Below are 16,586 nucleotides of genomic sequence, written 5' to 3'. Positions count from 1 at the left end.
GAGATGAATAAGTAAAGAGAAAAACCAAGAGTCATAGGTGTTAGGAGCGTAAACATTACAAAGGATCAAGGAATGACGATTAAGAAGCACCTTAGCGATAAGATATCTACTCCCAAGATCCACCCATTGATGCTGAACAGGATCAACACCCCCCCCCCCCGCCTTACACTTCTCAGCCAGGGCCCGACGAACACAGTTTAATGAGGACCAGCCAGCAAGGTTTCAGCAAAGGCAGATCTTGCCTGACGAACTTGCTGCACTTCTTTGAGGGAGTAAACAGGCGGATAGACAAGGGAAACCCAGTCGACATTATATATCTAAATTTTCAGAAGGTGTTCGAGAAGGTTCCGCATGAATGACTACTTCAGAAAATTGTGAGCCATGGAATCGAGGGTGAAATACTCATGTGGATTAAAAATTGGCTGGAGCATAGGAAATAGAGAGTGAGGGTAAATGGACAATTCTCAGACTGGAAGAGTTCACCAAAGGGGTGCCGCAGGTCTCGGTGCTTGGACCCGTGCTCTTCAACATCTTTATAAACAATCTGGACATTGGTACGACAAGTGAGGTGATTAAGTTTGCGAACAATACAAAGTTATTCAGAGTCGTGAAGACACAGGGGGATTGCGAAGATCTACAAAGTGACATAATCAAACTCGAGAAATGGGCAGCGACATGGCAAATGAGGTTTAACATGGATAAGTGCAAAGTGATGCATGTCGGTAACAAAAATCTCATGCACGAATACAGGATGTCTGGGGCGGAACTTGGAGAGACCTCCCAGGAAAGAGACTTGGGAGTTCTGATTGACAAGTCAATGAAGCCATCTGCACAATGCGCTGCGGCGGCAAAAAGGGCAAACAGAATACTAGGAATGATAAATAAAGGGATCACGAACAGATCAGAGAAGGTTATCATGCCGTTATCATATTATCAAGATTTTCAATACTTAGCTGCTGGTTATGTAATGCTCAATTGAGAATTAGAGAGATATTGATATTTAATTACAATATTAATTTACAAGTACAAATACACATTGAATATTGGAAAATTAAATCCACAAAAAATTTTCAAAAAAATTACACAGGGGTTTTGGACCAATGATGAAAACCTACCCCAATTGGTTATGATCTTTTTGATTATAGTCCAGGGTTTTTTTTAGGTCCTTTTTCCTCTATTTTAGTTCACATTATATGTAACACTGAGTGCGCTATTATATTTGTTAATCTAAGGATTTTTTTCTATTTTGGACACTCAACATAGCTTCCACCAGTTTTTCAGTTCGACTCAGTGGACCATCATCTGCTCCTATCCAAATGATCTGAAATCAGAATAATAGGGACAGTGATGAATTGATTTACAGACTTTCTACAAAATAGAGAGTACACGGTTAGAAAGGGAGGGGAGTTCTCCAACCCCTGGAAGGCATTCTGCGGAGTCCCATCTTATTTAACTTATTCATGAGTTCACTTGGAAACATTAAGTTAGAAGATGAAACCTTACTATCCTATGCAGACGACATTCTTCTTCTCATACCTATAACTAACAACCAGCCTAATGCAGAGGAGAAAATCTCAAACAACATAGCAAGAATTCATACCTGGACAACTTCAAACAAACTTAAATTAAACACTACCAAAACCAAAGCCATCTGCTTCCATACAGCTCAGCAGAACGCCCTAACGAGCGTTGATCTTCAATCTGGTATCACCCTTGCAGTGGAGAAATCCTCTAAAGTGCTTGGCTGCATCCTGGATGACACCCTCATGATGGAACCTCAAGTCTCCAGCCTCTGGAAAAAGACCATCTTCTCCATGTGCCAACTACAACTCATTAAGCCATAATTCCATCAACATCATTTTGCACAGATCGTCCAGTTGATGATACTGCCTCAGCTGGATTACTGCAACTCTGCCTACATGGGAATCAGTACCACTCAAGTTGACAAACTGCAGCTCATACAGAAAACAGCTGTCAGAATAATCTTCAATCTAAAGAAATACGATTCGATCTCAGACTTCTTCAAACAATTGCACTGGCTACCCATCTCATCACGGATACTCTTCAAAATATCTTGCATCTTACACAACATAATCCATGGAAACTCAGCCACTCCCCGCACCCAACTATTCTAAACTAAAACTAAACAACCTTGGGTTTGTGTACCGCACCATCTCCATAGTTGTGGAGCTTGGCACGGTGTACAGGAATTGTAATGAGAAGGAACTCCATGGAAGGGCTAGATAAAGATCAGAGGGGAGAAGAATGTTAGAGTGTTAGGATGTCAGAAATGGGGGGAGTGTTAGGTTTTGGAGAAGAGCCAGGTTTTCAGATGTTTACGGAAGTGTTGAAGAGCACTCAGGTTTAGAAGAGGGGAGGTAAGGTTGTTCCAGAGCTCGATGAATCTGAAGGAGAGGGAAGTCCCCAGTTTTCCTGGGTGGGAAATGCCTTTTAATGAGGGGAAGGATAATTTCGATTTTTGGGTAGATCTGGTGGTATTAAGATTTGAGGAATTCCAAGAAAGTGGAATTAAAGGAGGAAGGATGCCGTGGAGGATCTTGAAAGTTAGGCAGATGCATTTGAAGTGAACTCTGGAAATTATCGGGAGCCAATGAAGCTTGGAAAGGAGCGGTGAAACGTGATCGAATTTACTTTTTGCAAAGATAAGCTTGGCTGCAACATTTTGGATCCGTTGGAGTCTGTGAAGGTTTTTCTTTGTTGGGCTTATGAAGATAGAGTTGCAGTAGTCCAGTCTGGAGAGGATGATGGATTGGACGAGAATGGCAAAGTGTTCTTGGTGGAAGCAGGATCTTACTTTCCTCAGCATGTGTAGGCTGAAGTAGCATTTTTTTACCAGGGAGTTGAGGTGGTCATTGAAGGACAATGTAGAGTCAATGATGACGCCCAGGACCTTGCTGGAGAATTCGAGCTGCAGAGTGGAGCCAGAGGGCAGTGGGATTGAGGTGGGTAGCTGAGCTAAATTTGGGCCAAGCCAGAGTAGTTTTGTCTTGGATTCATTCAATTTCATTTGGACGGTGTGGTCCCAGGATTGGAGGTTCGAGATACAAGAGGATATGTTCTCTGAGAGATTAGTGAGGTTCGAGTCGGTCTCGAGAAGGATGAGGATGTCATCAGCATAGGTGTATATTGTTTCAAGGGGGGATAGATGGAGGAGTTTTAGAGAGGTCATATAAATGTTGAAAAGGATAGGAGATAAAGGTGATCCTTGAGGGACTCCACAGATTGGTATCCAGGGGGAGGATGAGGTGCCATTCCTATTGACAATGTAGGATCGGGAGCGGAGGAATTTTGAGAACCAATCAAGGACTGTAGAAGTGATGCCGATCTCGGAGAGTTGGTAGATTAGAATATCGTGGTGAACAACGTCGAAAGCGGCAGAAAGATCGAATTGCAGGAGGACGGCGAACTTGTTGCGGGAGTGAAGTTGTTGAACCTTGGAGATTAGGGAGGTCAGTAGGGATTCGGTGCTGAAATTGGGGCGAAAGCCATATTGGTAAGGTAGAAGAATAGAGAATTTCTCTAAATAGGATGAGAGTTGGGTCGATATGATGGTCTCGAGCAACTTAGTTAGGAGAGGGATATTTGCTATTGGGCGATAGCTGGATGGTGTGGAAGGGTCGAGGTCGGGTTTTTTCACTAGAGGGGTTAAGGCGATATGGCCCATTTCTGGGGAAAAGAGGCCCGAATGTAGGGCGGAGTTTAGGAGTTTGGTAATGGAAGAGATGGCCTGAGTGGGTATTTCCTCGTAGAGGTAGGAGGGGAAAGGGTCCAAAGAACAGTTGCAAGATTTCAGTTTGAGACAGAGTTTAAGGATTTGGGATTCGGATACGTGCTCAGAGGCAGCCCAGAATCTGTCGGCTGGGATAGTGCTAGGGGCCATTAGAGAAGGGTTGGGGTCATTGAGCACCAGGGAGTTGTAGGAGATTGCAGGTGGGAAGGAACAATGTAGGGTAGTGATCTTTTCATTGAAGAATTTTGCTAGAACTTCGGCTGAGGGAGAGGAGGGGAGAGAAATAGAGTCTTTTTTGGAGGTTAGAGAGCACCAGATTTTGAAAAGTGTACTGCTCTGGTTGTTGGATCTTGAGATTTTCTCACCGTAGAAGTTCTTCCTTGCTTTTTTTAGGGCTGAGTTGTAGAGCTTAATGTTGGCTCTCCAGGACTGTCTGTCTATAGGGGAGTTAGATTTTTTCCATTTGCGCTCCAGGGCTCGACATTTCTGCTTTAGTTCTCTGTGATAAGGGAGGTACCAGGGGGCTTTACGAGGGTAGGAGATGGATTTGGTGGAAAGGGGGGCGAAGGAGTGGTAGGTGGACTCGGAGAGGGCGGTCCAGTTATACCAGTTGGATTCGGGGTCTGCAGGCTTAGGAGCAGAGGAGAGTTGTTTGAGAAATTCTGTCCAGAACAGGTCGCTTGAAATTTTTCTTGAAATTCTCAATGGCCTGGTCCACTTCTAGGAAAATCATAAACAGAATGCAACTAAGTCTACCTTCTACAAAAAATCTCCACTACAGGCACATGTTCCATTCCATGTTTACCTTCATGGGTGTAAAAGCTTGGAATGACCTACCAGAAATGAGCATAAAGAAATTAACCACACAGCATTCCGGAAGAAGCTGAAAACCTTCCTATTTGACCACTGAATCAATACGTCTCTCTCAGAAATGAACATAAGAATAGCCTTACTGGGTCAGACTAATGGTCCATCAAGCCCAGTAGCCAATCCAGGTCACTAGTACCTGGCCAAAACCCAAGGTGTAGCAATATTCCATGCTACCGATACAGGGCAAGCAGTGGCTTTCCATGTGTCTTTCTCAATAACAGACTATAGACTTTTCCTCCAGGTACTTGTCCAAATCTTTCTTAAAACCAGCTACTCTATCCGCTCTTATCACAACCTCTGGCAATGCGTTCCAGAGCTTAACTATTCTATGAGTGAAAAAAAAATTTCCTCCAATTGGTTTTAAAAGTATTTCCCTGTAACTTCATTGAGTGTCCCCTTGTCTATAATTTTTGACGGAGTGAAAAATCGATCCACTTGTACCCGTTCTAATCCACTCAGGATTTTGTAGACTTCTATCCTATCTCCCCTCAACCGTCTCTTTTCCAAGCTGAAGAGCCCTAACCATTTTAGTCTTTCCTCATACTAGAGGAGTTCCATCCCCTTTATCATCTTGGTTGCTCTTCTTTGAACCTTTTCTAGTGCCACTATATCTTTCTTGAAATAAGGAGACCAGAATTGAATGCAATACTCCAGATGAGGTCGCACCATGAAGCAATACAGGGGCATTATAACATTCTTAGTCTTGTTAACCATCCCTTTTTTAATAATTCCTAGCATCCTGTTTGCTTTTTTGGCCACCGCTACACATTGGGAGGAAGATTTCATTGTATTGTCTACGATGACACCCAGATCCTTTTATTGGGCGCTAATCCCCAAGGTGGACCCTAGTATCCGGTAACTGTGATTCAGATTATTCTTCCCAATGTGCATCACTTTACATTGATCCACCTGCAATTTTTCACAATTTGCATGCATTTTAACAACTTTGAACAGTTTGGTGTCATCTGTAAATTTAATCGCCTCACTCGTCGTTCCAATTTCCAGATCATTTATAAATAAGTTAAATAGCACCAGTCCCAGTACAGACCCCTGCGGCACTTCACTGTTTATTCTCCTCCATTGAGAAAAACAAATTTCTTCTGTTCTCATTTTTCTTCTTCTCTCTCTTCTTTTTCAATCTAGCTGCACGCCGAGCACACCCCACCACACCGAGGAACTTCAGGTACGGGAAAGGAGAAATGGAGGCAGCAGGAACCCAGCGAAGCTTCCCAGTATACTGCATCGAGTGCCATATGTATGACTACTTCCCCTCCGGGAGGAAGGAGTACATATGCGGTCGATGTCAGGAACTGGGTAGCCTGAAGAAGGAGGTCGGGAGACTAAAGGTCAGGATCCAGGAGCTGGAGGGACTCCGCACCATGGAGCAACCGTGGGAAATCATGGAAACTGAGGATATCACCAGAGAGAGCCACATCAAAGAGCAGGTTAGAGAGCTCGAGAGATTCATTGAGGAAGCCTGCAAGATGGTGGAGACACAGGAGCACCAGCAACCTAGAGGGGAACCAACAGAGGAAAGACAGAACCCACCAGACCCCAGGGGGGAAGGATATTGCGTAGGAACTGAGCGAGCAGAAGAGGCAGAGACCCAACAAAACCCGGAGGAAGGATTGGAGGATCGAGCCATTGATACAGACCTGAGACCCAAGAGGAAGCTGAAAAAAGGGAAATCTGCAGTCATAGTGGGAGACTCAATCCTGAGGGAAGTGGACAGTCACGTAGCAGGAGACAGAGAGGACAGACTAGTGACATGTCTCCCAGGGGCGAGGACAAAGGACATCTCCGACAGAATCGAGAGAATCCTTGAGGGAGCTGAGACGGAGGAGACAGCAGTGATAATCCACGTTGGAACCAACGACGTCAGCAGAAGGAACTACAACAGGACCACACTGACCGAGCAGTTTAAGATCCTGGGGAGGAAACTGAAGCTGAGGACAAGGAAGATAGCCTTCTCAGAGATCCTGCCAGTTCCGAGGGCGGATGCAAGGAGGCAGACCGAGCTGCAAGCAATAAACAGTTGGCTGAGGAGATGGTGCGATGAGGAGGGTTTCCACTTTGTACGAAACTGGCCAACCTTCCTGGGGAAAAGTAAGCTCTACAGGAGAGATGGACTGCACCTGAGCACGGCTGGAACGAGGATGCTGGCACGCAACATCCAGAACGGCATAGACATGACTTTAAACTGAGGACAAGGGGAAAGCCGAGAGTTGATCCGACATCGGACTAGAGTATCAAACAAGGATACTGAACTGGGAAAAGGCGATAGAGGGACTGAGTGGACATTTTTTGGAAAAAAACCCAAGGACAATAGAGGGACTGAGTGGACATTTTTTGACAAAAAAACCAAGGACGCAAAGCAGGGGGCCAAGGAACAAATGAAACTAAAGAGCGGAAAAAGGAGGAAACAGCCAGAGCCAGAGGGACATACAAAAATGGAGAAGCAGGCTGAGGACGAGTTAGACGCACCACAGGAGCAGGGCGAGGACGAAACAGACACACCACAGAAGGAGGATGAACGAAATGAGGCTCCGGGGCTGACCAACCATGAAGGGGTAGGCAGGAGCACCAATCCACGAGGAAAACAAGCAGAAAAGGTAAACAACAGGGACTTAACTTGCCTATACACAAATGCTAGGAGCCTAAAAACCAAAATGGGGGAGCTAGAAGTTATAGCCAGCAAGGAGGACCTAGACTTAATTGGAGTCACAGAGACATGGTGGTCCGAGGACAATAAATGGGATGTGGTCCTACCAGAGTACAAACTCTATAGGAGGGACAGGACACATAAGAAGGGTGGAGGAATAGCGCTATATATAAAGGACTCCATTCCTTCAACCAGGATGGAAACAACAGTAAGGGCGGACGGCTTGGAATCGTTATGGGTTAAGCTGACAGGAGGAAAGGGAGCAGACATAAAATTGGGGCTCTACTACCGCCCACCAGGACAACTGGAAGCAAACGACCAGGACCTGGAAGCTGAATTGAGGCAGGTATGCAAAAGCGGAAGTGTGGTGGTGATGGGTGACTTCAACTACCCTGGGATAGACTGGAAAACTGGACACTCAAATTGCACGAGAGAAACAAAATTCCTGGAGGTGGTGAGGGACTGTTTCATGGAGCAGCTGGTCAAGGAACCAACACGGAGAGATGCCACTCTTGACCTAATACTCAACGGGCTAGGGGGACCCGCAAAGGACGTGGTAGTACTAGAACCATTAGGAAACAGCGATCACAGCATGATCCAGTGCAAGATAGAAATGGGAGCATCAAAGGTGAAAAGAACTACAACAACAGCATTTAACTTTAGAAAAGGAAATTACGAGGCCATGAGGAAAATGGTGGGAAAGAAACTCAGCAACAGCTCAAGGAAGATGGAGACCGTAGAGGGTACCTGGGCCCTACTTAAGGGCACGGTGCACGAAGCACAAAACCTGTATGTCCCCAGGTTCAGGAAAGGGTGCAAAAAAAAATCGAACCAAAAACCCGGCGTGGATAACAAATGCGGTGAAAAAGGCGATAAGAGACAAGAAAACATCATTTAGAAAATGGAAAAAGGACCAAACAAAGGACAACCAGAAGGAACACAAAAGGCACCAAAAGGACTGTCACCGAGAGATTAGGAAAGCAAAAAGAGAATATGAGGAGAGGCTGGCGGGGGAAGCAAGAAACTTCAAACCATTCTTCAGGTATGTGAAGGGAAAACAACCAGCCAGGGAGGAAGTGGGACCGTTAGACGATGGAGACAGGAAGGGAGTAGTAAAGGAAGAAAAAGAGATAGCTGACAGGTTAAACAAGTTCTTCTCGTCAGTCTTCACGAGAGAGGACACATCCAACATCCCAGAACCTGAGGAGCACATAAACGGAAACCCTGATGAGAAGCTAGTCCAACTAGAGGTAAACAAAGAGGATGTTCTCAGAAAGATAGACAGACTAAAGAGCGACAAATCACCAGATCCGGACGGCATCCACCCAAGGGTATTAAAAGAACTGAGAAACGAAATAGCAGATACACTAAGCCAAATATGTAACCTATCCTTAAAAACTGGGGAGATCCCAGAAGACTGGAAAATAGCCAATGTCACGCCCATCTTTAAGAAGGGATCAAGGGGTGACCCGGGAAACTACAGGCCGGTGAGCTTGACCTCGGTTCCGGGAAAGATGATGGAAGCTCTAATCAAGGACGCAATTTGCGAATACATAGAAGGCAATGGACAACTGAAGGCGAGCCAGCACGGCTTCTGCAAGGGAAGATCGTGCCTCACGAACTTACTTTATTTCTTTGAGGGAATAAACAACCAGGTGGATAAAGGGGAATCCATAGACATCATTTACCTTGACTTCCAAAAAGCCTTCGATAAGGTACCTCACGAAAGACTACTTAAGAAGCTGTGGAGCCACGGGGTGCAGGGGGATATCCACCGATGGATCAAACGCTGGCAGGCAGGAAGCAGAGGGTTGGAGTAAAGGGCCATTACTCAGACTGGCAATGGGTCACGAGTGGAGTTCCACAGGGGTCGGTGCTGGGACCAATCCTGTTCAATATATTCATCAACGACCTGGAGACGGGGACGACATGTGAGGTTATCAAATTTGCTGATGACACCAAGCTTTGCAGCAGGGTTAGAAACGCGGAAGACTGTGAGGTCCTGCAAAAAGACCTAACAAGACTGGAAGAGTGGGCAAAAAAATGGCAAATGAGTTTTAATATAGAGAAATGTAAGGTCATGCATGTAGGGAAGAACCCGATGTTCAGCTACAAAATGGGGGGATCACTGCTAGGGGTAAGCAACCTTGAAAGAGACCTGGGGGTGATGGTGGACACAACATTGAAAGCATCAACTCAGTGCACAACGGCCTCAAAGAAAGCGAACAGAATGTTGGGTATCATTAAAAAGGGTATCTCGACCAGGACGAAGGAAGTCATCATGCCGCTGTATCGTGCAATGGTGCGCCCACATCTGGAGTACTGTGTCCAATACTGGTCGCCGTACCTCAAGAAGGACATGGCAGTACTCGAGGGGGTCCAGAGGAGAGCAACTAAATTGATAAAAGGTATGGAAAACTATTCGTATGCTGACAGGTTGAAGATGCTGGGGCTCTTCTCCCTGGAAAAGCGGAGACTTAGAGGAGACATGATAGAAACCTTCAAAATCCTGAGGGGCATAGAGAAAGTGGATAGGGACAGATTTTTCAGACTGTGGGGAACCACTAACACAAGGGGTCACTCGGAAAAATTGAGAGGGGACAGGTTTAGAACAAATGCTAGGAGGTTCTTTTTTACCCAAAGGGTGGTGGACACATGGAACGCGCTTCCGGAGGTTGTGATAGCCCAGAGCACATTGCAGGGTTTCAAGGAAGGTTTAGACAAGTTCCTAAAAGAAAAGGGGATTGAGGGTTACAGATAAAAAAGAAGAGGTAGGTTACAGAAATGGACAGGAACCACATTACAGGTCATGGACCTGACGGGCCGCCGCGAGAGCGGACCGCTGGGCGCGATGGACCAATGGTCTGACCCAGTGGTGGCAACTTCTTATGTTCTTAACCATTTAAACCTACCTTCTGTTTTCTATCCGTTAACCAATTCCAGTTAGGACGCTGGTCTTTGACCAGAGGGCCACCGCGTGAGCGAACTGCTGGGCATGATGGACCACTGGTCTGACCCAGCAGCGGCAATTCTTATGTTCTTATGTTCCTAATCCACAACTGAACTTTGCCACCTATCCCAGGACACTTTAATTTTCTCAGGAGCCTCTCGTGAGGAACTTTATCAAAAGCTTTCTGAAAATCTAGATACACTATATCAACCGGCTCACCTTTATCCACATGTTTATTCACACCTTCAAAGAAGTCAAGCAAATTTGTGAGGCAAGATCTCCCTCGACTGAACCTAACCACACTTTATTCTGGATGCAGTTGATAACTCCTCCCTGACAACTGAGTTTTTTTTCTTTTTTCGCCCCTTCTTTTTCTTCATCCCTCTCAATCAATGCCCCCGTTCTAGTCCCCTCCTCTTGCCCCCGTCACCCCTCTCTGTAGGTCAAGGTTTTAAGGTTTTATTAAAAATTTGATTAGTCGCCTATTAACATTCTAGGAACATAAGAACTGCCATCTCCAGATAAGACCTTCGGTCCATCAAGTTTGGCGATCCGCACACACGGAGGCCCAGCCAGGTGTACACCTGGCGTAATTTTAGTCACCCATATCCCTCTATGCCTCTCGTAAGGAGATGTGCATCTAGTTTGCTTTTAAATCTTAGAACGGTGGATTCCGTAACAACCTCCTCTGGGAGAACATTCCAGGTGTCTACCACTCGTTGCGTGAAGCAGAACTTCCTGATATTTGTCCTGGACTTGTCCCCCCTTAGCTTCAGTCCATGTCCTCTTGTCCGTGTCACATTGGACATTGTAAATAATTTTTTTTTCTGCTCTATTTTGTCGATTCCTTTCAGTATTTTGAATGTCTCGATCATATCCCCTCGTAGTCTCCTTTTCTCAAGGGAGAACAATCCCAGTCTCTTAAGTCGTTCCTTGTATTCCAAGCTCTCCATACCTTTTATTAGCTTTGTTGCTCTTCTCTTCACCCTCTCCAGTAGTTTTATATCCTTCTTTAGGTTTGGAGACCAATGTTTGACACAATATTCCATGTGATCATTGCCCTATAAAGCGACATTATAACTTTCTCCGATTTACTTGTGATTCCTTTCTTTATCATGCCTAACATTCTATTTGCTTTCTTTGCCGCTGCCGCACATTGTGCCGACGGTTTCAGTGTCCTGTCTATCAGTACACCCAGGTCCTTTTCCTGTTCGCTTTTACCCAGAGTCGCACCTGACATGCTATACTCGTGTTCTTTGTTCTTTCTGCCTAAATGCATTACTTTGCACTTTTCCACATTAAACTTCATCTGCCATTTCTCCGCCCAATTCTCTAACTGACACAAGTCACTCTGGAGTTCCTCGCTATCCTTCTGCGATCTGATTGCCCGGTATAGCTTTGTATCATCTGAAAACTTGATGATCTCACTGGATGTTCCTTCTTCTAGGTCATTGATGAAAATATTAAGTAAGATGGGCCCAAGTACCAAGCCCTGGGGCACACCGCTAGTCACTTTCTCCCAGTCTGAGAACTTCCCATTTATGCCCACTCTCTGCTTTCTGTTCTCCAGCCATTTGCCTAACTATCTTAGTATATCTCCCTCTATTCCATGGCTTTGTAGTTTCTTGAGAAGTCTTTCATGTGGAACCTTGTCGAATGCTTTCTGGAAGTCCAAGTATATTATGTCCACCGGTTCTCCACTATCAATTTGTTTGTTCACGGTCTCAAAAATTGAAGTAAATTTGTCAAACATGATTTCCCTTTCCTGAAGCCTGTTGATTGGCTCTCATCAGGTCGTGTGTATCCAAGTGCCGGACTATGCTATCTTTAATCAGTGCTTCAACCAGGGACAGACGTAAGACTCACAGGTCTGTAGTTGCCCAGTTCTCCTCTTGATCCTTTTTTGAAAATTGGCGTGACGTTCGCTATCTTCCAATCGTCCAGTATCTCTCAAGTTCTAATTGACAGGTTGGCAAGTTTTTGCAAAAACTCTACGATTTCAACCTTCAATACAATTAAATTGAGGGGATCAAAATTTAAATAATTAACAAGAGCCAGGACAAGGACAAGACCAACAGACAAATGGAAAACAAGAGGGTAGAGGGTGAAATACAATATTTTAGAAAGAAAAAAAAAACAGTTAAGGATAATACATAAAAGGAAAGAGGGAAAGTTAATTGAGAGCTGTCTTTACAAAGATTGTAAAAGAGTCCTGAACAGGTATGAGCAACCCACAAATGGAAGATTAGATTAGATTAGTTCTTGGAGAACCCAATGTTTTGTTGAACAATGGAATCTGTTGTAGTATGATAACCTTGAAACCTCTGTACCTAAGTTTTTTTTATTTATTCAGTTTTCTCTACTGTTCTTCCAAGAGAGCTCAGAATAGTTTACATGAATTTATTCAAGCACTCAAGTAATTTTCCCTGTCTGTCCCGGTGGACTCACAATCTATCTAATGTACCTGGGGCAATGGGAGGATTAAGTAACTTGCCCAGGGTCACAGGGAGCTGCGTGGGATTTGAACCCACAACCCCAGGATGCTGAAGCTGTAGCTTTTAACCACTGCACCACTCTAGAAATCAAAATGTAGCAAAAGAGATCCAAGTGTAGGACAAACCAGCCATTGTGACATCACTGATGAGGTTGGCTCTTATTGATGAAATGAGGCATTATGATGTCACAATCTCAGCTCTGTTTATCAGAGGCTGAAACTTTTCACACTATTTATTTATTCATTCATTCAATTGTCTACATTCATTTATTTAGGAACTCAAGCATTTTTCCCTGTCCTTGTGAGCTCACAATTTATCTAATGTACCTGGGGCAATGGGGGGATTAAGTGGCTTGCCCAGGGTCACTCTTAGGTACAAAGAACAAACCTGAAGACACGTTCTCTTTTCTTTTGCTTCTCCCTGTAGGATTCCAGGGTACTGGGAGGAGTGGTGTCCTGGCAGAGTTCAGTAACCTCTCCTTTCACTTCTGCTCCTACGGAGACCTCGCTGATGACGAAATGGACTCTGTTTGTGAGTTTTTATATCACAAGGTGGTTGCTCGTGAGAAAGCTGCTCTCTTCCAACTGCATGCATGTTTCCAAACTTTCATGAGGTGAGTGGTTGCTATTTCTAGGTTTATATAGGCCATATAATTCACATTTCCTAGAAATTTATGGGAGTACAGGTTTTAAAATTTTGTTTCTACTTTTATATATTGTCCTAAATAAGATTCCTGTACATTTAATTACAGTATATTTCTCTTATCCTAAGAGCTTAACGTCTCTGCAAGTACATGAGGCATCAAGAGATCAAGGAAAGCAAAATTTGAACTCTGATGTAATGGTTCCTAGCCCATTATTGTAACCCATAAGCTGTTCTGTCTCTGTTCGTATAAAGAATACACAAGTGTGAAAAAGAAATAGCCTTTAACTTCGTGAGCACAGGCAAGATTTTGACAAAAGATAAGATATACTAATGTACTTTGAACCTGGGAACCATGTTGGAGATTAGGAAAGAATTTTTGCCATGCTATAAATATCCTGAAGAAGCTGTGAGGTGAAATGACATCTCTGTTGCATTTTTGAGATAAGTAAGTGCTTTTTCAGTTCTGAAATCTTTAGTGCCAATCAGACTGGCTTATAATTAAAAAGTGAAAAGAATATTTTATAAATAAAATGTGCGGGCATGTTTTTGACCAGTGAAAGAAAGTGTGGAGTCCTTTAAGAACAATACACTTGGACAAATTCTGGATTTCTGGATTTCTACTTCCCTGCTTAATAACAGATGTATGTTATTAAAGAAGGGAGATTGTTATAGGACAATTTCTGCACTTTGCACTGTGAATATTTTTGTGTGATTTTCTGGGATATTACATGGGCCAGATGGTCTTTATCTGCCATAAATGTCTATCAAATCTTATCCATCCATATGAAGTACTAAACTCTAAGTAGAAGTTGGAGGAACTCATATACCCTGGGCAAATGGGCAAAGAAGTGGCATTTGAGTTTTGCCACTGGTCACAGGGAGGGTCCTGCCAAGCACTTATCAGACCCTGCCTATACCCACACCTATGTTCCTCGACCAACTGGCACATATGTGCCTCTAAGCCTCCCCGGGGAGGAGCCTTAGTTGCCTCAGCCAGTCAGGGCCTTAGGCCCCTCCCAGTGCATTCCAAGATGCACCGGGAAGGCCCTCCATTTTGAAGAGGCAGGCCTGCCAGCAGGAGGGCGTAATCATCCCTTCTGCATAAATTCAATTATAAGGTATGGAGGGGGGTTGGGAGGTTGTCTTGGGGGGGTCCCAGCATGGGGGGGCTTGACCCTGTGGCAGGAAGGAGTTGGGTATCCCTTCTGCCAATATAATTTTTTTTTTTAAAGTTTGAGGGCATTAGGGGTATGTGGTAAAGGGTCCCGGCACTGGGGGAGGGGGTCGGGGGGGTCACGGGAAGGTAGACAGGGGGCTATGGAAGGGGGATCTGAGCTGTCGAGCCATACTTTCCTGTCAGTGCCTGAGCCAATCAGCTCTCATAACATAACATTATTTAGTATACTGCAATACTTTGCAGATCTATGCGGTTAATAAATTTAAAAAGAGCTGAACTGCGAGCTACAAAGTTAATCTTTACAAAAACTTCATATATGAAAGATAGAAACTTTTTATACAAGTAAGTTTTTAGTAATTTCCTAAGATTCATGAGGGATATGGAAGTAGAAAAAAGCTGACAAAAATCCAAATCCCAAATTGCTGCTAGATATGATAACAATCGGTTATGATATCTTTTATTTTGACAGCCCCTGGCTGATGGGGAATTCAAATAATGTTGAAATGTGTAAGAAACATCTTAAATTTGGAAAATTGAAGTGTTCTGTCAGGTAGCCAGGAGCCAAACCATGTAAGACTTTATAACAGGAGTGCCCAAAAGGTCGATCGTGATCGACCAGTAGATCGCGTTGCCTTCGCATTCTACCTGCTTCCCGACGCAGAAGCGTCGAGCCAACTAGCCTTCTCCACCCGACGTCAATTCTGATGTCGGAGAGGAAGTTCTGGGCCAGCCAATCGCTGCCTGGCAGGCCCAGAACTTCCTCTCTGACGTCAGAATTGATGTCGGGGGTAAAGGCTGGTCGGCCCAGCGCTTCTGCGTCGGGAAGCAGGGAGAGCTTGGCGCGGTGGTGGTTTGGAGGCCTGTTCCACAATGGCGGCGGCAGTGACTTGGGGGAGGGCAGGAAGAAAGAAAGAAAGTGGGCAGGCAGGGAGACAGAAAGAAAGACAGACAGAAAGAAAGAAGGGGCAGGGAGAGAGGAAGAAGAAGTTGGGGGAGGGAATGAGGTCTGGAGGAGAGGAAGCATACAGGAGGCTGAAAGAAGGGAAGAAATATTGGATGCACAGTCAGAAGAAGAAAGTGCAATCAGAGACTCATGAAATCACCAGACAACAAAGGTAGGAAAAATGATTTTATTTTCAATTTAGTGATCAAAATGTGTCCGTTTTGAAAATTTATATCTGCTGTTTATATTTTGCACTATAGCCCCCTTTTACTAAGCCGTAATTTCAGTTTTTAGCGCAGGGAGCCTATGAGCGTCGAGTGCAGCTCCCTGCGCTAAAAACTGCTCTCATGGTTTAGTAAAAAGGGAGAGTGTATATTTGTCTATTTTTGTATAGTTGTTACAGAGGTACGATTGCATAGAATCATCTGCCTTGACCACTTTGAAAATACCCCGGAATATAAATGATAATTCATATTTTCTCTGTATAAAGTGTGCTTTGTGGTTTTTTTTTAAATTTTATTGTTGGTAGATCATTTCGACTTGGTCATTTTAAAAGTAGCAAACCCAAAAAGTGTGGGTACCCCTGCTTTATAACATAGGCGTCATGGCTTAAAAAACATTCTGGCTTCAACAGGGAGCCAGTGCAGTTTTCTGTAATAACATGTTATGTGATTTGATTTTTTCAATCTGAAAAATCAGACGAACTGCAGTGTTTTGAATCAGATGAAGGCAAACAAGGTTTTTACAAAGACCTCTTAAATAAATGGTATTACAGTAGTCTAAAATACTTAATACAAGCGACTGGATCAATAGTCTAAAAGAGTTGTCATTACAAAAGGGTCTAATCAGCTTCCAAAGAGTGAAAAAGCATCAATCTGTTTGGTCAATGACAGGTTCTTGTCTAAGTGAACACCCAATATCTTGATGGTTGGAACAATGGGATAGGAAATTCCATTTAGAACCAAGTACTCGGGCACAGACAGGAAAGTAAGGCTACGTCAGCTCAGACCCTGCCGTTAAAGTTTGGTTGCTAAAAACTGGGGGGGGGGGGGGGTTCTGTGCATTATATGGAGTGCTCATTATAATACTAATG

The 16,586-nt window shown here is 44.2% G+C and overlaps 1 protein-coding gene across 2 annotated transcripts in view; it reads left to right on the top strand.

The window, feature by feature from the left end:
* RECQL4 (RecQ like helicase 4) overlaps positions 1 to 16,586 on the top strand; it is a 127,585-nt gene that overhangs the window by 95,072 nt on the left and 15,927 nt on the right. For both annotated transcript variants that reach the window (XM_033934704.1, XM_033934702.1), the window contains exon 22: positions 13,155 to 13,341. In XM_033934704.1, the coding sequence (XP_033790595.1) occupies positions 13,155 to 13,341 (187 nt within the window). The remainder of the gene's footprint in view (positions 1 to 13,154; positions 13,342 to 16,586) is intronic.

Source organism: Geotrypetes seraphini, chromosome 2 (genome assembly GCF_902459505.1).
Source record: "Geotrypetes seraphini chromosome 2, aGeoSer1.1, whole genome shotgun sequence".
Taxonomy (NCBI): domain Eukaryota; kingdom Metazoa; phylum Chordata; class Amphibia; order Gymnophiona; family Dermophiidae; genus Geotrypetes; species Geotrypetes seraphini.
The sequence above is the reverse complement of the archived record's forward strand: the minus strand, read 5'-3'. Positions and strand labels throughout refer to the sequence as shown.